At 42.1% G+C, this 23,131-nt stretch overlaps 1 protein-coding gene across 5 annotated transcripts in view; it reads right to left on the bottom strand.

Annotated features, from left to right (window-relative positions):
• The window catches only part of scn8ab (sodium channel, voltage gated, type VIII, alpha subunit b), an 81,223-nt gene that overhangs the window by 4,410 nt on the left and 53,682 nt on the right, over positions 1-23,131 (bottom strand). For all 5 annotated transcript variants that reach the window (XM_028967210.1, XM_028967212.1, XM_028967209.1 and 2 more), the window contains 5 exons: positions 21,123-21,407; positions 20,969-21,022; positions 20,747-20,884; positions 20,565-20,669; positions 568-838 (listed from right to left, as the gene is read on the bottom strand). In XM_028967210.1, the coding sequence (XP_028823043.1) occupies positions 568-838; positions 20,565-20,669; positions 20,747-20,884; positions 20,969-21,022; positions 21,123-21,407 (853 nt within the window). The remainder of the gene's footprint in view (positions 1-567; positions 839-20,564; positions 20,670-20,746; positions 20,885-20,968; positions 21,023-21,122; positions 21,408-23,131) is intronic.

Raw genomic sequence — 23,131 nt, 5'->3', positions numbered from 1 at the left:
ATCTTGTAAAATGCAGCTCTGCTACAGCTTCAGTAAAAACTGTGAATTGGTGACACGAATTGGTCACATGCAGTCAAAGCAGGCTGATCTGTATTGTCTAATCAGAAGGTTGCTGGTTTGAATCCTGATCATTTACAATAAGCACATGGAACACAACAAGTTTTGAGGAGTTGAGTGAGTGTCAATCCTAGTAAAAAAACTGGACATAACGATTGGTCTATGTAACTTCATTTTATTAATGCAGATTACAGAGTATAATGTAGAGTTGAGATAGTGGTGGCATAGCAGTTAAGGAAACGGCCCCTTAAACAGAATCCCAATTTAAATCCCACTCTGCCAAGGTGCCACTGAGGTGCCACACACACACGCCTGACATGGCTGACGACTGCTCACTAAGGATGATGGGTTACCCGGTGGGTAAGACTTATTCATCAAAACAGTCAAGGCAGCTGAACTGTTTAACACAATGACTCTCTGAAGACTTTGTCAGAGCAATGCTAGAGCAAAAGCAATGCTAGAGGTACAGAAGAGCAGATTAGATGTCATTAGATGTTATTGGACCCTCACCTACTATGGACAGGATTACCACCACACAGTCGAAAATGTTCCAGCCATTTGTGAAATAGTAATGTCTGAGAGCAAAGAGCTTCAGCACAAACTCAGAGGTGAAGGCCACAATGAAGATGAAGTTGATCCAGTACAGGATATTCTCTGTCTCCTCTGACTGGTCGTCCGTCTCCACCATCATGGTCACCATGTTCAGACAGATAAGTATCATAATGGAGATGTCAAAAACCTGTTGTGTCACAAAGTCGAACACCATGCCTTGGAAATTGTTCTGTAGGAAAAGATTTGAGGAATTATCATTAGTGACAATTTAAACCACAGACACTCCTCATTATTCCACTGTAAATGGAAAAGGAAAGGTTCATTATTTTCCCCTCAAACCTGATTAAACATTGCTTACTTGTACTGCATATCTCAGCACAAACATATTAACAAATAAAAGTAAAGACAACATAACTAAAGAACAGGAAATTTAAATGGATCATCCAAGTGACTATATAACAGGTGTAGCTACATAGTACCACATTTCGTCAGTTTCATGTGTGATGTTTTCTAAGGGATTTCCTACACCTATAGCAATATATAACAATGAAAATGTTATTATTTACCACATGCTACACATTGCATATTCTGCACTTTAGAGTTGAGCAACTTGTCTTTATAATTTATTTGGCTTCAATGCTGTTTCATTTATTTATTAGAATGTTTTAAGTTTAACATAGAATGTATACAGCACTTGAGATTGTGGCTTCAGATAAAGACTAAAGACTAATGTGGCAAGTCACACCATAGAGGCCGATTTTAAAAATGTAATCAAACCCATGATAATTTGTTTAAGCGTCCTTAAGCACTGTTTAAAGTTTTGATCACACAATTTCCCTCTATTCATCCTGAAACTAATGGAACATAGTGTCCACCAATGTATCTTGGGATATTACCACCTTTATATACTTGTAGTCAGAAGTTTGCTTCTGTCTGTTTCTGTTTCTGCCACCTTGTGGCTCCACTACTTTACTTTACTTTACTTTACTTGGCAGACGCTTTTATCCAAAGTGACTTACAACAGGAAGACACCAGCAATTCTCATTCGGTTTCTATAGATTTTGAGTTACAAAACTAAGAGCAATGATAAGGCCTTACTTGTCAAGAATAGAAGAACATGCTAGGGAATCCCATATCCCACTCCTTGTTAGATTTTCAACCAGACACACATTCACAAAATATATGGAAACACAAGTGTGACCATCATCCCTGCAATTGGTGCAAGTGAGTTTGTAACACTTTGCACAGGTAAACCTGCTGCGATTTCTGGTGCAGTTCTCTTGTACGTGTCACTTTGTCCATACAAGTCCTGGCACAGTAGCAGCCTTTCTCTCTGTCTCCATTGCCTTTTGTTGCATAAATCGGCAACAAATAAAATAAAGGGATAGTTTACTACATGCATTCAGCGAATTCCGTCACTGGCTAATGCATATTCGGCAACATGGGGGATCTCGCACGTCAAGAGCATGATGGCTCGAAACCGCTTCCAGGACATCATGAGACACCTATGCTTTGATGACAAGGACACACGCACTCAACGGGTAGCAACGGAGAAGTTCGCAGTCTCAAACATTTATCAGATGTTTGTTACTAACTGAATCAAGTCTTACAACCCAGGCCTGCACATGAGCAACTTTTTCCAACCAAGCCTCGCTGTCCTTTACAGCAGTTCATTGCCTCAAAACCCGACAAGTTTGGAATCAAGTTTTGTGTTGCATGTGGTTTGAAGTCAAAATACAAAATATCCCATATCTTGGCAAGGACCTCAGTCGTCCCTCTGGAGAGAAACTGTCCGAGAATGTGGTGATTGCCACATTTGCAGACCAAAGGAAACTGTACACACGTGATTAAGGATTTTAGGTAAAACATCTGGGACAAATGGCCCCTCTCTGGTAGGCCTAGGGGGATTGGGTCAACTAATCTCATGGGGCCAACTAATCTCATCATCAAATCAATGTACTTGTGCATTGGATCCGCTTCCTACAAGTTTCCTTAAATAAGTAGCACCCAATATTATAAATCCAATCCTTAAAATTATGAACTCATCGCTTAGCACCGGCCATGTACCAAGTTCGTTAAAGGTAGCGGCCATTAGACCCCTGATTAAAGAGCCTGATCTTGATCGCAGTCAGCTTTCAAATTATAGACCGATATCCAACCTTCTGTTTATATCAAGCTGAGTGCATACCTAGACAGTAACAATATCCATGAAGTATATCAATTCAGTGCTGTCTCATCATAGCACTGATGTTGGACTCTGATCAGGACCGCATCTCGCTGCTTGTCCTGCTTGACCTGAGTGCAGCGTTTGACACTATTGATCACGCTATTCTCCTTGCCAGGTTGAGGGAACACCCCTTGTATGGTTCAGATCTACGGTTGCAAAATTCCCAGATTTTTCAAAAATGGAAACTTTCCATGGGAATTAACGGGAATTCATGGGAATAAACAGGAATTAACGGGAATTTATGGGAATAAACTGGGAATAAACTGGGAATTTTCAAAATTGAAGGTTGGCTCTTCTTAGGGAACTTAAATATAGTTGAGCAAAGTATATTTTAGCATAATATTGACAAAAACAAACAAATGCAATTCAAATACACTTGAATATCCATGCCATTCCTTAATCACATGTACAGCATGGCTATTGAGACCACCTACTGGCACTGTGCATGCCTCCATCACATGTACACATGGACCACACTTTTGAGCCTGAAGGACAAAGAGCATTGAAGGCACACATTGTTGAGCCTGTGGACTTAACAAGTGAAGTAAGGTTTGATGATATTATGGGAAAATATATTCATTAAATGTTTAAATTGTGAATATCACATATTAATCTGGTAGATAGCAATCTGATAAGATGCTAAATAAAATGCTAGCATCTGTTAGATGCTAAATAAGCCATAGCTAGTATAACAAAGAAGATGCTAGCTTCCTCATTTGGCTGTTTTGTTTTGAAGATCACTCCAGTTGTTTAGCTAGCCTTACTATTTATATCTGTTTATCATATTGCAATTGTGTTATTACAATCTCTTGCATTGCATTAGCATTTTTACAAGCTCTTGTTTTATTTTACAGAAAAATGCCACGTGCACTATCTGATGTGTGGAGACATTTTACACCAGCTAATGTACAAGGGAAATCTGTATATATGTGTAAGTATTGTGATAAGACGTACGTGAAGAATGCCACAAAAATGCAGCAGCACATTGCAAAGTGCAAAAAATTCCTCAAGGCCCAACACATGCAGCAGCAAGGAGTTCCACTCAAGGGGAAAATGAATCTGTTTCAGCTGTATCAGAGTCAGATACCCACTCATCAGCTCCTGGTCCCTCTGACATCAGAGGATTCTTTGATTTTATGGATGACACTAGCCAGAAAAACGTAGATGAGTGTTTCGCTCGTGCAATCTATGCAACTGGCTCACCCCTGATGCTGACATCCAATGTGTACTGGAAGAGATTTTTGAATGTTCTCTGACCAGCATACATTCCCCCAACCAGACATGCATTGTCTACTCATCTACTGGATGAAGATTTCAGTCGAGTTCAAGCAAAGGTGCAACAGACCATTGACCAAGCTGACTGTATTTCAGTCATCTCTGATGGATGGTCCAATATCAGGGGACAAGGAATTATTAACTACATAATCACCACTCCTCAGCCTGTGTTCTACAAGAGTGTAGACACAAAGGAAAACAGACACACATGCCAATACATTGCAGATGACCTAAAAGGACCAGATGACCAATGACCTTGGACCAGATAAGGTTTTTGCACTGGTCACTGACAACACAGCCAACATGAAGGTTGCCTGGGCACATGTGGATGAGACCTACCCTCATATAACTACTATTGGCTGTGCTGCCCATACACTAAATCTTCTCCTAAAAGACATAATGGCACTAAAAACAATGGACACTCTGAATAAGAGAGCGAAGCAAGTTGTGAAATATGTTAAAGGCAAACAAGTAACTTCCGCTACATTTCTGTCAAAGCAAAAGGAAAAGAACAAGAGTACTACACTGAAGCTTCACAGCATAACGCGATGGGGTGATGAAGGTCATCTTGGATGATGTGTTCTGGGAAAGAGTATCTAGCAGTTAGAAAATCCTCAAACCTATTGCAGCAGCAATAGCGAAGATAGAGGGGGATGGTGCCATCTTGTCAGATGTCCAGTGCCTTTTTGCAGAACTCAAAGAAGAAATCCAGACAATTCTGCCCACTTCCCTACTACTGAATGCAGAGGAAACGGCTGTGGTCAAGTCATTGGAACAGCGGAAGGAGTTCTGCATGAAGCCAGTGCATGCAGCAGCATACATGCTGGACCCCAAATATGACAAGGGCAAACTTTCTGGGGAAGAGATCAATGGTGCCTATGCGGTCATTACAGCCATGTCTGACCAACTGGGTCTCGATAAAGGCAAAGTTCTAGGCAGTTTGGCAAAGTATCGAACAAAGCAAGGCCTTTGGAAAGGGGATGGAATATGGCAGTCATGCCAGCACATATCTGCAGCCACCTGGTGGAAGGGACTATGTGAATCTGAGGCCCTTGCACCTGTAGCCTCCATCCTCCTCCAAATCCCACCATCATCAGCCGCCTCCGAGCGCAACTGGTCACTGTTTGGGAACACCCACACAAAGGTTCGCAACAGGCTCACAAATGTGAGAGTGGAAAAGCTGGTCGGCATTCGGGCAAACCTACGGCTCTTTGAGCCTGACACAGAGCCATCCTCAACAAGGCTCTGTTTAAAACATTTTGCATGGAGGTTTTCTTATGATTTCTGTTTATGTTTATGCTTGGAAATAATGTATTCCCAGTTAGTTCTCCTTAATTCCCATTAATTTCCAAAATTCCCAAGCTTAACTTACCATGGAAATTTACCGGAAACTTTTCGGAAATTTACTGGAGATTTTCCGCCCCTTTGCAACCCTAGTTGAAAGTAGTAATAAGTAAGTTGAAAAAGCCTTTACACAATATGAACATCAGCACCATCTACACTGTTCAGAATTATTTTTCAGGGGAAATCTAGCAGGACAATCCATTTAAACACTTAAAATGATCTCTTAAACACTTAAGTTATCTAATACTTTTCAAGAACCCCAGAGACGACAACCAGATCACTGTTTTATGTACCCCGGCAACACCAAAAAATTACAAAAATACCTCATGATTGATTATAAAGCTAGAACCTCTGATTCGCTTAATCTCAGAACAGACCTGCTTTCAGAGTATCTGGCTGTCTACGAGTTCAGACGCAACCAGATTTCTAGAAACCTGCCACATCTGAAACTCTTACTTAAAGTTAAACCATTGCTGAGACATCTAATTTTATAAGAATCGTTGAATGAGCCGATACTGATGTTGTGTGATGGGGCATTGAATGTGCTCAGCTGTACCATAACTCAGACAAAGTCTCAATATAAAAAGTTGTTGCTGATAAAAAGGTCAGCATGTTAATGAAGAAACATGTAATACTCCCTCTAATAAGCCCTCTATGACCTTTATAAGTAGTCTAATGGCGTCAAGACAGGGCTGATGCTGAAAAGATGTATTAAGTCCCCAACAAGAACTAGACAGGTTAAAGACTAATAGAGCTGCCACACACCTAAGACAACACACTGAACTTGTATGCATCAATAAAACCTATACACATTGTTGCTGCAGCGGTATTTGTCATCCTACACCATAATTCTTAGCCTACCACAAACATCTGAAAGCGTAAACACTATAGAGACAGTACCTGCACAATCTATGACTACCACTGACCATACTGTGGTTAAAGATATTTTACAAAATGTACTGCAAAGAAGTAAAAGGAATATCTGGTATATAATCAGCAGCTCACTGATGAGTGACATACACAAGGACAACTGTTAGCGATCATGCATCTATATTATCAATAGAAAAAATTGATTTTTAACACAAAAACTTCTCTGGCTAAATTTTGAAGATGTTAACAAATCGGGTCAATTTCTAGCAAACCAGTTAAAAATAAGTAAAATAAATAAATAAATTACTTTACAAACAAAAAGATTATCTGATAGAGTGTTAATGAAACAAAAACACTGAAATGACAATATTGTCTCTAAATGCAGTAAGGGCTTCACATTAATTTGAATTTGGACACTCTTTCATTAACTGGCTAGAAATATTTTATAATTCCCCAACAGCATGTGTCAGGATAAATGACCAAATGTCCTCCAGCTTCTGTCTCAAGAGCGACAGCAAGCAGGGACCTGCTGACCTATCATTCGTTAGCTCAATTATCAAATGACACATATGCTTTGAAAGAATCAGTAACATCTCATCTCTGACAGACTTTTAAAAATGACTGGGTCGTCACTAATTCCATGCAATACACCCACAACCCGGACATACCACAAAACAATAATACTTCTTAAATTGGAGCTGTAAAGGCATGAAATACTACTTATTCAAAGGAAAATACTATAACTAATATATTGAATGTAATAAACAATATGGTATTAAGCAGAATAAATATAAAATAGATTCTTAGAATATCAGCATGTTAAATCTATAGTAAAGAGGAAATTCAAGTCTAATCAAATTAAATTACAAATACTACCAAATGTGGTAAAATTCCTTAATCTAAAAACTCCCAAATTACTAGAATCTAGAATAGGAGTAGGAGTAGGAGTAGGACTCAGTCATCCTTCATATTGCTAAATGGGAAGAGGATCTATTGGTGAGCTCAGACCACAATTTCTGCTCTAGGATTTGTTTAAAAAGATTTAAATTGACTAGAAATACCAATCCACAATTAATACAATATTAAATTAAAAGTTCATATAGTGCACTATACAGGCCAAAGGATGTTCAGGATGGGTTTTACGCCTACTAACAACTGCTCACACAGTCAAGGCGACACACCTGCCAATTACATCCATGCTCTTTGGTTCTGTCCACCTGTTCACAGAGATTTTGGTGCAGGATTTGTGAAGATTGATCAAAGATTGATCACATCTGAAATGTACCATTCCAGTCTCCCCTTCAGTCTGCTTGTTGGGCATCGTAGTGGTGTCACCAAGGAAATGAATACACTCCACATGACTTTCACTGCCTTAGGCATAAGAAAACTGTCTTGGACTATATTTGTCTTGATGCAGCCTCTGCGACGTCAGTCTCTAAGGGCTCCTTTAATAAACTCATTACATAGCGGGTCATAGTTTCATCATGCTTTGGTCATTGTCGTTTACATGTGGGACATATAAGCTTGGGTGGGCAATCCTTTCCTCCCAGACCCTAAATGCCCCCCCTCCCGATTCATCATATCAATATACACATAGGGCCTTGAGGTGCAGGTGAGTTGCTGGGCTGCAGGGGAGGTATTCCGCTTCTGGCCCCTTGTGTTCATTTGCACTTCATCGCAACTTAGACATTCTCATTCTCATAAGAGTTTTTCCTTTTGTGCAGAAGGGTCAAGTGTGGGGGGTGTCAACTGTAGGATCTGTCAAAGCTGATTGAGACATACTGTATGTGATTATGGAAAAATAAGAAATAAATGTTGTTTTGAATCTACAGACTGGGACAACCTGCTTTCCTCCAACAATAACCAACAATATTTTCTGGGGCTGGACAGCTCAACTGTCACCTGGTAAAGTATGCTGATGACACAGTTCTCCTATTCCTGCTGTCAGGCCCCTCTCTCAACCATGGTCCTGTTCTGTAGGAGTTTGTGGACTGGTGTGACACTTCAGGTCTGGAACTGAATATCAGCAAAACCAAAGAGATCAGAATCAGCTTTGTTGCCAGGTATGTTTACACATACGAGGATTGTATGACTCCATTGTAGTCAAAGTGCTGACCATTGTGTCATGTCATGTTCATGACATCACAGTGTTCATGACATGGACTGCTTGGGGGAAGAAACTGTTCCTGTGTCCAGATGGCAACAGTTTGAAGAGAGAGTGTGCTGGGTGTGAGGGAGAGTGAGTTTCTTAGCCGTTTTGTTCACTCTCGATAAGTACAGGTTTTGGAGAGTGGGGAGGGATGTTCCAATGATTCTCTCAGCAGTCCTCACTACCATCTGCAGTCTTCTAAGGTCCAATTTGGTGGCTGAGCCAAACCAGACAATTATAGAAGTGCGGAGGATGGATTCAATGATTGCGGTTTACATCTGTGTCAGCAGGTTGAAGAACTTTTTCAGATTGTCTGCCAGTTGCTGATTCTCCACAGTGCTGGGGGATGGTGACTAGTAACTGGTGATGTATTTCAAGCTTTTCCACACATGAACTGGGTCACAAGAGGAGATCTGAGTTTGTAGCTTTTCGTAACAATTCCTCTTTGCCACTCTAATCTCCTTTTCCAGTGTGTATTTGGCCTGTTTGTACAAAACACTGTCCCATTCCTGTGAGCCTCAACGTTCATCCAGATCGTTGGCAGCAGCTTTACAACCAGTGAGAGATAAACAGGCTTGTAAATCCCACTCTTCTTCATCAGTCCAACTTTTTACAGTCCTTAATACAGGTTTAGCTGATTTCAGTTTCTGCCTGTAGGTCGGTATGTGATGAACCAAACAGTGATCAGAAATCCCCAAGGCTGCTTGATGGACAGAGTGATATGCATCCTTTAGATTAGATTAGAATAGATTCAACTTTATTGTCATTACACATGTACAAGTACAGGGCAACGAAATGTAGTTTAGGTCTAACCAGAAGTGCAATAAGCAGCAAGTGCAGGATACAGTTCAAATAAGTTTTATATATATATATATACATAAAGTGATATGTGCTATACATAAAGTGATATGTGCAGGACAAAGTGATATGTGCAGGAGTAGTGCAGTGATTATCAGGAGTGTATGGGGGGGGCAGAGGAGTTCAGCAAGGAAACAGCTCTGGGAAAAAAGCTGTTCCTAAGTCTGCTGATTCTTAACCGTCTGCATGAAGGCAGGAGAGAGAACAGTTCGTGGGCCGGGTGGAGGAGTCCTTAAGAATACTGTGAGCTCGACGCAGACAGTGCTTCCTCTGGATTTCCTCAATGGATGGAAGTGGAGTCCCTGTGATGCGCTGGGCAGTTTTCACCAGCCGCTGCATCGCCTTACGCTCAGCAACAGTGCAGCTTCCATACCACACTGTGAGACAGCTGGTAAGGATGCTCTCTATTGTAGAGCGGTAAAAGTTCAACAGGATGGTAGTGGGTAGCTTGTTCTTTTTTAATGTTCTCAAGAAGAAGAGGCGCTGGTGAGCCTTCTTGACCAGGCTGGAGGTGTTAATGCTCCAGGACAGGTCCTCTGAGATGTGGGTCCCCAGGAACTTGAAGGATGTAACAGGCTCCACAGTCATCCCATTGATGTGGATGGGATCATGCAAGCCTCTTCTCTCCCTCCTGAAGTCCACAATGAGCTCCTTGGTCTTGGTGGTGTTTAGGAGAAGGTTATTTTCTGTGCACCAAGTGGCCAGATGCTGGACCTCCTCCCTGTAGGCAGTCTCATCGTTGTTGTCGATGAGACCTATCACCGTGGTGTCATCTGCAAACTTAATAACGGAGTTTGATCCATGTATAGGTCGGCAGTCATGGGTGAAGAGGGAGTAGAGGAAGGGTCTCAGCACACAGCCCTGTTGTACACCAGTGTTGAGCGTGACAGTAGTGGAGCGGATGTGGCCTGACCTTACATGCTGTGGTCTGCTGGTCAGAAAGTCCATAATCCAGTTGCAAAGTGAGGTATTAATGTCCAGGGCTCTAAGTTTAGAGATTAACTTAGAGGGGATGTCAGTGTTAAATGCTGAGCTGAAATCAACAAACAGCATCCGTGCATATGTGTTTTGCTTGTCCAGGTGTGTGAGTACAGAGTGCAGCGCTATGGAGACTGCATCCTCTGTGCTCCTATTGCTACGGTATGCAAACTGGTGTGGGTCCAGAGTTGGTGGGAGAAAGTCCCTCAGATGTGCCAGGACTTACCGCTCGAAGCACTTCATGATTATGGGTGTAAGTGCTACAGGGCGGTAGTCATTCAGGCATGTTGGGCTAGAATGTTTCGGCACTGGCACAATTGAGGTAGATTTGAGGCATGTTGGAACAGCTGCTTGAGAGACATGTTAAAAATGTCCGTGAATACGCCAGCGAGCTGCGTGTTGATCCGGCTCAGTGCAGTGCAAACATCTGAGGAGGTGAGTATGATGGGCGAGTGGTCGGTAGATGAGGGGATCTTGACAGCAGGTTGCTTGTTGTCTCTTTCAAAGCGAGCATAAAAGTCGTTAAGCTCATTCAGAAAGAGGATATTTGTGGTTGTGGGGGCTGAGTTGCTGGGTTAATAGTCTGTAATGGCCTGAATGCCCTGCCACAAGCGTCGAGGATCAGCATTGGAGAAGTATTCCTCTAGCTTTAGTTTGTAGCAGTGCTTGGCCTTTTTGATGCCCCTCTTCAGATTTGCCCTGGAAATGCTGTAGGCCTGTGCATCACCCGATCTGAAGGCATTGTTGCGTGCCTTCAGCAGGAGACGCACCTCCTTGTTCATCCAAGGCTTCTGATTAGGGTATGTGGTGATCTGTTTCTGAGTAGTGACCGTGTCTATGGTGGTGTTAATGTAGTTCAGAACAGAGGTGTAGATGTCGATGTCCGTGTGAGAGCCACAGGTGGCCTGTGAAGCAAACATACTCCAGTCTGTGTGTTGGAACCTGTCCTGGAGTGTGATGTCAGCCCCCGCTGGCCACACCTTGATGGTCCTCACTGATGGCTTCACACGGTTGATGAGGGGGGAGTACTTGGGGGTGAGAAACAAAGAAAGGTGATCTGATTGTCCGAAGTGGGGGAGGGGGGGTCACAGCATAGGCTTCAGCCATGTTTGTATAAACTTGATCCAGGGTTTTGTTTCCTCTGGTGTGACAGAGAATGTTTTTATGAAATTTAGGAAATACAGTCTTCAAATTGGAATGATTAAAATCCCCCGCCACAATGTATGCAGCCTCTGGGTGATCAGTCTGTTGTTTACTGATGGCCGCATGAAGTTCGTTCATAGCAAGCTTGGCATCAGCATCAGGAGGAATGTAAGCAGCAGTTATAATGGTGGATGTGAACTCCCGCGGCAGATAAAACGGTCTGCACTTAACCATGAGAAACTCTAGGTTAGCTTAGCAGTGTCTCCCAATGATAGTAGAGTTCGTGCACCAAGCATTGTTAACATAGATGCACAATCCCCCACCTCTGGTCTTACCGGAGTCATCCGCCGTTCTGTCTGCCCGGAGAATGTGGTGCTCAGCTGTGTAACAGTGATCCAGTATATTACTGTCTATGGTGGGACATGTAACATGCTGTCTGTATTTTATCAGCTCACGTGAGAGATTTGCTTTATTAAAATCCCCAAGAATTATTAAAACAGAGTCCGGGTGTTGTCGCTCGGTCTCTGATGAGATCAGCAAGTTTATGTAAGGTTTATAAAACTCCCGCAGCGAGTAGAAAGGCTTACAGTTAATAAAGAGCGCTTCTAGATCAGAACAGCACCTCTTCTTTAACACAGATACATCTGTACACCACCTTTAGTTGATGTAAAAACACGTCCCGCTGGTGATGGTGGTGACCTTCACCAACAGGGGACCTGGCTGCAGCAGTTACCACCTCCATCCACGGGCAACCAATAGAGCTAGTTGAGGAGTATAAATACCTGGGCACCATCTTTGACCACCTACTGAAGTACCTCCTCAGGAAGCTCAAGTCCTTTGGAGTCAGAAAAGACATTTTACAGACCTTTTACTACTCCTTCATAGAGAGTGTCATACCATTCTCCATCATCTGCTGGTTCCTCTCTCTCTCTATTTTGCACATAACATTGCACAAAGACAAACATTCTACCTACCTACCTCATCTGGATACATCTGGAAACTGAACTGTATTGTTTAAGTTGGATTATTAGTAATACTTGAATTAATTATTTATATTTTCTTTTTTTACTGTTTTTTATCTTTATACTTTTTATTTTTTCGTTATTCTAAGATGGGCTATAGCAGGGGGTACACCCCTTTTTCCTTTTTTTTTATTTAAATAAAACTAGGGATAAATAGGCTAACCTATATTTGTGAATTTCATAGTTTTTCATGTATATCATGGGCTTAGTTCTGGAGCCAGTAACCCAAAGGTTTTAAGCTTTGTTCTAATAAAAGTGTTCAGTTTGAATAAAAACTTTTTTTTTTGAGGAATAACAGCCAATTGCTTGCTCCTTTTAAGAGGATTTTCATGTTGCATAACACACTGTTGATACAGTTGTTTAAAAACGCAAAAGTATGGTTTATACGATTGCTCGATTAATCGATGAAAAAAAAAAAAAATCGACAGAATACTCGACTCCAAAAATATTCGATAGTTGCAGCCCTAATGGAATCCAACAAATAAAATGGAATCTGCAGAATTTCATATAATTCAGGTTTCTGGCTGCTGCAGCCCATTACATGTGTGTCCAGTTGTGTGGCCAGTACATGTGTCAACTATGGTGAACATTTACATTTACATTATTTATCAGACCCCCTTACAGAGCAACTTACAATCAGCAGTTACAGGGACAGTCTCCCTGGAGCAACTTAGGGTTAAGTGTCTTGCTCAGGGACACAATGGTAGTAAGTGGGATTTGAACCTGGGTCTCCTGGTTCACAGGCAAGTGTCTTACCCACTAGGCTACTACCACCTGCTACTACCTCTACTAACATGATGTCAGTGTTGAATCCGTACTACTTGCATGATCAGTTCCACGCAAACTGTGGGTAAAACAAGTGGCCACAGCTTTTTTGTATTCAACTTGTTTATAAGTTTGGGCGTTTGGGAAACGCAACCAGTTTTTCAAAAACCAAGAATAAATGGACAAGCACTTTGTTGAACAGTGATTAAATGTGATTAAATTTGTTCCTTTTTCACATTCACTCCACAAACACACAGTTTTAGGTGAATAAATATGTTTAAATAGAACACATTGAATTCAGAAGAATTGCCAAAATAAAATATTTTTGGAAAAAATCTAATGGATTTCATAGACAAATGGTATGATCACCATCAATCTAGGCAGGGCCACAAAGTGTTTCTTTAAACTAGCTATTATTAATGTGTTTTAATAAGAAAATAACAATTCCACATAAAATTACCTGTCTAGCAAAGCCTATTAAGTAGTACTAGTAATAATACTAACAATATGTAAATTTCCCATGAGGCCACCGGAATGGATAACGTAACAAGGTAATTATAATATTGTAATAAGATAACCTCATATTGTGAAATGGTTTGACTAAAAGTTATTTTTTATTTTGCCTATTCAACTAGGAGCTTGTACTATATTGACTGAGTAAAATAAAATTCAATTTAAAAAAAGAGACAAAAATATTTTCATAGAATTTTCATAAAATTTTCATTGACTAAAACTAAAATGTCATCAGTTTAATTGATTGAAACTTGACTACACAAAAATGAATATGGACCTGATGAGACTAATAAAGTTTAAAATGTTGAAAAGAATAGACTAAAACTAAAAGCTGCCAAAAACAACCATTAATCCAAGTACTATATGTGACAAGGGACATATGACATATGATTATATCAAATGGCCAGATTTATCTATAAAAATAAAAAATGGGCATAAAATACAGTGATAGATAAATATATTTATTCTACCTGGGAACTTGGAAATAATAATACCTTTTGTAACTTTTCTACTTAGTAATTGTATGTTTTTGTATTGCATTAATTGTATTAATCTTTCACTTTCACATTAACATTTCACTTAAGCACAGACAATGTTAAGCACAGACTTGGTTATTTTTAAGCTAAAATACTATATGGCTTTAAAACTTTAAATCAGAGAAGGAAGAACAATTCCCAGACAAATACATCAAACGCAAACAAAATATCAAGGCAACATTATGCATTAAGAATTTTAAATTTTGCCAACAATTAGCCTTATGATACACACAATTATGATAACACTGTTTTCCCTATTAAGAATCCTTATTTAGGTCAATTATCATTACTTGCAGTAATGATAGTACCGGCAGTGTAGCATCATGATGCTAATGGAGACCTGCTCGGATTCCAGCTGCTGCGGGCGGACAGGATGAGGGAGAGCGTTAAGAGGAAAGGACAGGGATGGGAGCGTTTGTGAAGAACATATGGCTTAACCCTGAAACTGAAAGAGCAACACTGCAGCAGGGACATTAAGCTGTTATCCATTAGCATGCGTCCTTACTACCTTATGAGGGAATTCTTGCATGTTATCACATGTTAACCCTGACTGATCAGAGAGGGACAAGAAGCTATAGGCAGAGGATGGAGTACCAACTTCAGCACAACAATGTGAGCGAAGTATGGAGAGGCCTTAGAACCATCTCAGGCCAAAAAGATCAGAAATCTCTGCCGGTGGGCATTGTGAGGTGGGTAAATAAACTGAATCACTTCTTTAAGAGGTTTGATTAATCAAGAATGCAGTCTTCAACATCAGCTGCAGAGACCCCCACCCCCACTGCTGATTTCCATCTCAGACAACTCAGCCACTTCACACCTCATCAACACACACTGCTCACTGCTCCCCACCCCTAAACACAAATTCCAGTACACATCCAGCACACAGCTCCAGCCTGTCTGTCACAACCATCCAGGTCAGGAGGGAACTAAGGAGGATAAAAATAAAAAAGGCAGCAGGTCAGGTTATGCTGATGGCTATGCTGATGATGACCCTTGAGCAGATCAGTCCTATGTAGATAAACTGTATGCGGTGACGGAGCACATTTTCAACCTGAGCCAGGGGAGAGTTCCAGAGCTCTGGAAATCCTCTTGTGTGGTACCAGCCCCAAAGACCCCCGACCCAAGGACCTCAACAGCTAGTCCTGGTTCAGCATCGGCCCTGGTGAGCTCATTACTGGACCCACATAAGTTTGCCTACCAGCCTGCCACTGGAGTGGATGATGCAATCAGTCACCTCTTATATCATTCCCCCTCTCTGGAGAACGCTGGGAGCACTGTGAGAATCATGTTCTTTGATTTCTCCAGTGCATTCAACGCCATCCTGGACATGCTGGGGCACACAGGAGCGAATAGACTACCTCACCAACATACCACAATATGTAAGGACTCAGGGCTGTTGGACAGGGTGGTCTGCAGTATGGGGACCAACAGGGAACGGTCCTGGCACCATTCCTCTTAATCATCTACACTGCAGACTTCACCTTCAACTCCACCAACTGCTTCCTACAGAGGTTCTCTGATGACTGTGCAATAGTTGGCCTCATCACAAATGGGACGACAGGGAGTACACAAAATTGACTCTGGATTTAGTGGACTGGTGTCAGCAGAACTACCTCCAGATCAACACTGGAAAGACCAAGGAGATGGTGGTAGACTTCCACAGGCACAAACATCCTCCACTACAACCACTGAACATCCAAGTGATGGACATTGAGGCTGTGAGCTACAGGTACCTTGGTGTTCATCTGAACAATAAATTGGACTTGACTCACAACTCTGATGCCCTCTACAGGAAAGGACAGAGCAGGCTCAGGTCTTTTGGGATGGCCTCAGCCATCTTTTATGGTGTGGTCTGCTGGGGAGGTAGCATCTCTGCTGAGGACAAGAAGAGACTGAACAGGCTGATCCGGAGGGCCAGCTCTGTTCTAGGATGCCCTCTGGACATAGTGGAGGTGGTGACTGACAGGAGAATGGTGGCTAAGCTATCATCCCTGCTCGACAACTTCTCCCACCCCATGGAGGAGACCCTGGACTGAGGACCGAGCAGCTCCTTCAGTGGCAGGCTGCGGCACACACGATGAGGCACAGAGAGATGTAGATTGTCAGCGGTAATCTTTCTCGCGCGGTTCTCTGTAGAGGTGAGTAAATAAACTTTGACTCTGTCTTGGGTAGCTTGTTTTTAAGAAGTGCTTGTGTTTTTGTTGACGTGACTAGGCGAGATAAGTTAATGTATTAGCTTTCGCTGTCGTTATTGTTGTCAATCGGCATCAGTTTCACCCGAACTAGGTACACGCCCACTCTTGCGTAGTCGTGGAACGGGTTATAGTCAACTCCACTACGTGTGGACCGCACCTGTAGCCACTCACAATTTGACCTGTTCTTCTGGTACCACTCTCGCGGTAGCGTCAGCCCTTGTGTGAAGACCCACTTGGGTAAAGACCTGCGACTCGTCCTGCGCGACTCTACCGAGCAGTAAAACCAAAATACAGGTAAATTCACCCATGCTCTTCTCCTACTTCTTTTTGCTAATCATGTCCGTCCAGAACATTCCGCTCATTCACTCCAGGCGCCCTCCTCGATTCAATATACACAGAACACGCAACACACATAACCTGCACACACTCGCCCAGGCCTCGTCTTGCCACCCTGAGTACTTGTTCGGACTGTGGAACTGTCAGTCGGCAGTCAACAAAGCCGACTTCATTCCTGCTTTTGCTACAGAACGAAACCTCCAAGTACTCGCACTGACTGAGACCTGGATCCGCCCCCATGACTCTGCTACACCTGCAGCCCTTTCCACAGACTTCTACTTCTCTCATACCCCCCGCCCCACTGGCAGGGGAGGGGGCACAGGCTTGCTCATTTCCAAGGACTGGAAATTCACTCCCGTTTCTGCTATTCAAACAACCAGTTTTGAGTTCCATGCCGTAACTATTACACACCCAGTAAAAATGTCCATAGTTGCTGTATATCGTCCTCCAGGTCCGCTGGGGAACTTTGTAGAGGAACTCGACACAACTCTCTCCTCAATTATAGATGAGGAACTGCCCCTTGTGCTACTAGGAGATTTCAACCTCGATCTCCTCAACAAACAACTGACTTCCAACACTTCATCTCTGCTTCCAACTTCACACTTCTCTGCACGCCCGCAACGCACAGAGCTGGAAAACAACTAGATCTCGTACTTACACGCAAATGCTCCACAGCCAACACATCTGTCATTTCTCTACATCTATCCGATCACTCTTTTATTCACTTCAGACTATCCCCCTTGGCATGCACCACACCCACCTCACACTTAACACAATTTCGCCGTAATCTCCGCACCCTCTGCCCTACTCAATTGTCTTCCGTTGTTTCCTCTGAGCTCTCCCCCCTAGACATCCTCTCTATTCAGGACACTAACTGTGCTACAGACATCCTCTGCTCCACACTAACATCTTGCCTCGAGAGACTCTGTCCTCTAACCTCAAAACCAACACGTGCGACTCCAGCCTCGCCGTGGATCTCTGACGAGGTTCGTCGCCACAGGACCCATCTTAGAGCAGCTGAAGGGCAGTGGAGGAAATCCAAGTGCCCGCTTCAACTTAATAAGTATCAATCTCTCCTGAAATCCTTCTCTGCTGCTGTAACTACAGCAAAGACCAGATACTTCCAGGACAAAGTAAGCAACTGCAATGACTCTCGAAAACTTTTCTCGACTTTCAACCGTCTCCTGAATCCTCCACCCCCTCCCCCCTCCACTTCTCTCTCATCTGAAGACTTCGCCACCTTCTTCACAGAAAAGGTGGCTGACATTAGCAAACAATTCTCACCGCCTAACCCCAGACCCCGTCCTGCTGTTACCTCTGAAACCAGGAATCTGTCTTCCTTTACTCCCCTCTCTGAATCAGACGTGTCTAAATTTCTCCAGTCTAGTCACCCCACCACCTGCTCCCTGGATCCAATCCCCTCACACCTCCTTCAGTCCATATTATCTGCTCTGACACATGTCTTAAACTCCTCACTCACAACAGGAACATTCCCCACTGCTTTCAAACAGGCTGTCATTGCTCTCCTGCTCAAAAAACCCACATCAAACCCATCTCTACTGGATAGCTGCCGTCCAGTCTCCAAACTTTCCTCATTTCTCCACAAGCATGATCTTCTCGACCCTTTTCAGTCTGGTTTCAGGAAAGGGCATTCAACTGAAACCTCCCTCCTGGCAATGATGGACGACCTTTGTGCTGCAAGAGCTGCCCGCAGATCATCTGTCCTTGTCCTACTTGATCTATCTGCTGCCTTCGATACAGTTAACCACGAAATTCTTCTCACCACACTCTCTGATTTAGGAGTCACAGGAACCATACTAGATTGGTTCACCTCTTATCTTTACAACAGGTCCTTCAAGGTATCATGGGGAGGTGAGACATCTGTCCTCTCTAGGGTAACCACAGGGGTTCCACAAGGGTCTGTCCTTGGCCCCCTTCTATTCTCAATATACACTCGCTCACTTGGTCACATCATCCAATCACATGGCTTCTCCTATCACTCTTATGCTGATGACACCCAGCTCTATCTGTCATTCCCACCAGAAGATGCTACTATAGCAACAAAAATTTCGGCCTGCCTCTCAGACATATCGGCATGGATGTCTGAGCGACACCTCCAACTCAACCTATCCAAAACCGAGATTCTGATCTTTCCGGGCAACAATTCCCCTCAGCAAAACCTTTCAATTCAAATTGGATCGCTATTGTTAACACCCACGGCATCTGCAAAAAGCCTTGGAGTTTGGATAGATAACAAACTGAGTTTGAACCATCATGTTGCTGCAATCTCCAGATCCTGCAGGTTCACTCTCTACAACATTCACAAGATTAGGCCCTTTCTCTTGCAACAGGCTACGCAGCTCCTCGTCCAGGCAATGGTCATCTCCAAACTCGACTATTCTAACTCTCTCCTGGCTGGAGCCTCTGCAGTCACCATAAAACCACTCCAGATGATCCAAAATATGGCAGCCCGTCTCATCTTCAATCAGCCAAAATACATCCATGTTACACCTCTTCTTACCTCTCTCCACTGGCTCCCGGTAGCTGAGTTCAAATCCTTGATGCTTGCCTACAGGGCTGTAAATGGAACTGCACCCTCCTATATCAATACACTACTACCTAGCTACACTCCTGCATGCTCTCTCAGATCAGCAAATGAAAGGAGACTAAAAATTCCTTCTTCACGGGGTCTCCGATTCCAATCAACTCTGTTCTCCTTTGTTGTCCCTGGCTGGTGGAACAACCTGCCCTCCTCCACACGACTAGCCGAGACTATCACCACTTTTAAGAAGCAGGTGAAAACCCTCTTGTTCAAAAAGTATTACAGACAAATCTAACACTTACACACGCACATGCGTACACATTGCACAAACAATACAAAAATGTATAAATACATTATAATTTTTCCTCGTCTAGCACCTAACAATCTCTGAGCATGCTCCTCGCTGACAAGTTGAGCATTATCAGGGCTCTTAGTTTGTAAACTCAATATTCTATAGAAATCGAACGAGAATTGCTGGTGTCTTCCTCTTGTAAGTCGCTTTGGATAAAAGCGTCTGCTAAATAAAGTAAAGTAAAGTAAAGTAAAGTCTTTTCTGCCAACTGCTGTCAGGTTCTATAACAACTGACCACACAAACAAAACACACACATCTCCATTTCTCTTAAGTGCAATGTGTGTATAACTACCCACTCTGTACGTATGTAAAATCTCACAAATATATATTTTATGTATATACCGACATATGTGTTAAACAACTCATATTCACTGTTTTATTTTCTCTTTTATTTTTTATTGTATCTTATCTTATCTTGTTCAGTGAATGGTGATGGTGTTCACATACAGTAACTATAGAAAGCAATTTGAGTCTACTGTCTTGCATAATTGCAAAAAATACCAAAATCATCACACCTGTAAGATAAACTCTAATCAGATGCCTTCTCAAGAGGCACCCTCACAGTGACTTCAAAGCAGGGGCCTTAAGGCCTTAAGAATAATTTTGCACTGAGACATTTAAGTAAAATCAACAAAAAGCTTGTTTGATAACCATCGTAACTAGTTTTGTTGAATGAACAAAATTTTCTTTGTTGATTTCATTGAAAACTTAATTGAATTTACAGTTCTTAGTTAATTTACTCAATAACATTAACTATTAGCAAGTTGCCTTTTTTACAGTGTAGTTCTTAACAACATCTGAATAAAGAACAAAGAATAAATAGTTTTTAAAAAAAGACAGAAACCATACCAGGGGTCTTGGTATTGGTTTTTGTGGTTTCTTTGATCCCAGTTTTTTCATGGCATTGTAATATTTCTTCTGTTCCTCAGTCATGAAGATGTCCTGACCTCCAAAGTAAAGGGACAAATACAATTCTGGTTACAACCAAGAAAGGAATATTAAAGTGAAGGGAAGAAGAGAGGAGAACTTATCTTTTTCTTCTGTTGGTTGAAGTTGTCAATGATTACACCAATGAAGAGATTAAGTGTAAAGAAGGAGCCAAAGATGATGAAGATGACAAAGTATATGTACATGTAGATATTATCTTCATAGAGGGGCTGATCCTCCACCTATATGTAAACACATAATAACAAACAAGTAATCCAAACCGTGATCTAACGAGACAGCCAAGCTCTGAGGATCATTGTTCGCACCTTCCTAGAGTCCACTGCAGCATACATTATATCCATCCAGCCCTTAAATGTTGCCTAAAACAAAAGAATAAAACAAATTGGGAGGAAAGATCAGCTTGACTAAAAAATTAAACATGAAATGATAACCTGATCAGATCCAACAACCCCTACTCACCACCTGTAGCAGGGCCAGGTACCCTGCCCCCACATTGTCAAAGTTAATCTTGACGTTTTTCCAGCGAACATCAGTGTGGTTGGCTTCAATGAGAGCAAAGCACTCTGTGCGGTTGTTAACGTCTTCTGGCAGGAAATACTCCTCAGATGTCTCATTGAAACAGTAATAATATTTCCCCGCAAACAGGTTCACTCCCATGATACTGAAGATCAGCCAGAAGATCAGACACACCAGTAACACATTCATGATGGAGGGGATCGCACCCACCAGAGCGTTTACAACAACCTGCACAACAAGACAGAGATGAGAGAGATAGAAGCATCAAAAGCTATTTTTTAGGTGATCTTCAGCTTTAAATGCATCTCTGGTTGGATTGGTTCAGAATTTTGATGTAGCAGTGTTAAAACATAGAGTCAATGGTTAATGTTCAGTTTTCTTTAACTGCAACTGCATTTTGCTGCAACTATTAAATTGCATAATGCCATAATTTCAAAAGAACAAACATGTTTATTGTGCCTGCCCAGCAATTCTGACATTCACTAGACTCACATTATAATTTGGATGGAAAGTTACTGCAATCCAGTAACTAATTATGTAGATATATATCTAATTATGTAAAAAATAATGTTCAGAAGCACTGTGGCATTACTCTCATAATATAGGAGCAGAGCAAGGTAGGGGATGATGCTAAGGTTTAACATGCACAGCATCAGCAGCCACATTCCTATCCTTTGCACTAATTTACAATAGGGAAAAGAAGTATTTGATACACTGCAGATTTTTCAAATTTTAATAATATGTACACCTCAAATGTGAAAGACAGAAAGAAAAAAAATCCCTTAGGCTGGGGCTCCATGCAAGATTTTGAAAGTGAAAGTAAAGTGATTGTCACTGTAAGGAACAGCAAGCACAGCATATGGTGCACACAATGAAATGTGTCCTCTGCTATCCGTCACCCATCACCCTTGGAGAGCAGTGGGGAGCAGTGTGTGGGGACGGTGCTTTGCTCAGTGGCACCTTGGCGTTTCAGGATTTGAACTGGCAACCTTCTGATTATGAGTCCTCTTCCTTAACGGCTAGGCCAACACTACTCCTGTGACAACTCCTGAATACATGTAATCATTACACACTAGGCTACTACAGCCACTGAGGTTACATGTGATAGTGTATTACTTAAGCTGGGTAAATGGAGAGGGTTAAAGAAAAGCAGTATGCTAAGCCAGGGTTATTGGACTGGCACCTTTCACCAGCTTCCACCACATCTTATAGGCTGCTGATGGAATAGAACTCAGCTTCCACAAACAAACCAAAGATGATGATGATAATTATAATAATAACAATAAAAGAAGGCTATACCATGTGCTTGTTTAGCATTCAAACAATGGAATATAGCTGCCAGTGATGATCATGATAGGGCCATGCATAGCCTTTACACACAAACAACACACCTGAATACATGCAATCGTGTTTAACCATTGAGAAATAAGCCAATTCATGGTACAGTCGGGAAAGGCAGACATTTCTCAGGTACATTTCTCAAATTAGGGCAGCTATGAGTGAAACACCCTTTATGTGCAGTCTGTGCCTGCCAGAGAAATGCTACTGCCCGCAACTTTCACTCTACACACTCTCATTCCTCATGTGCCCAGGAGGTCCTTTGGTTGGGGTAGAGACCTGCCTACGAAAAGATCAGTAGGAACCTCAACCACCAACAGACATATGTGCATCCAAATTTTTGACTGGTACTGTAATAGCACAGTCGATTCCCCATTACTTTTCCAGCATATCCAGATATTTAAGTGGATTCAATTAATATGGATAACATCCACATGAATCCAGGACCCAATGTTTTCCAGCAGAACATGGCCAGTAGTATATCACTGCCTGTCATTAGTTTACTGATTTTCCATCATACAAGAGATTCAATTTTGAAGAATCTATGTCTCAACCACCTAGCCACCATAACGTGGTCTAGAGCTGTAAATCTTGGCACGAGCTAGACCTGTCTC

This window comes from Denticeps clupeoides, unplaced genomic scaffold, assembly GCF_900700375.1.
Source record: "Denticeps clupeoides unplaced genomic scaffold, fDenClu1.1, whole genome shotgun sequence".
Lineage (NCBI taxonomy): Eukaryota > Metazoa > Chordata > Actinopteri > Clupeiformes > Denticipitidae > Denticeps > Denticeps clupeoides.
This window is presented reverse-complemented; position numbering and strand designations above follow the sequence as displayed.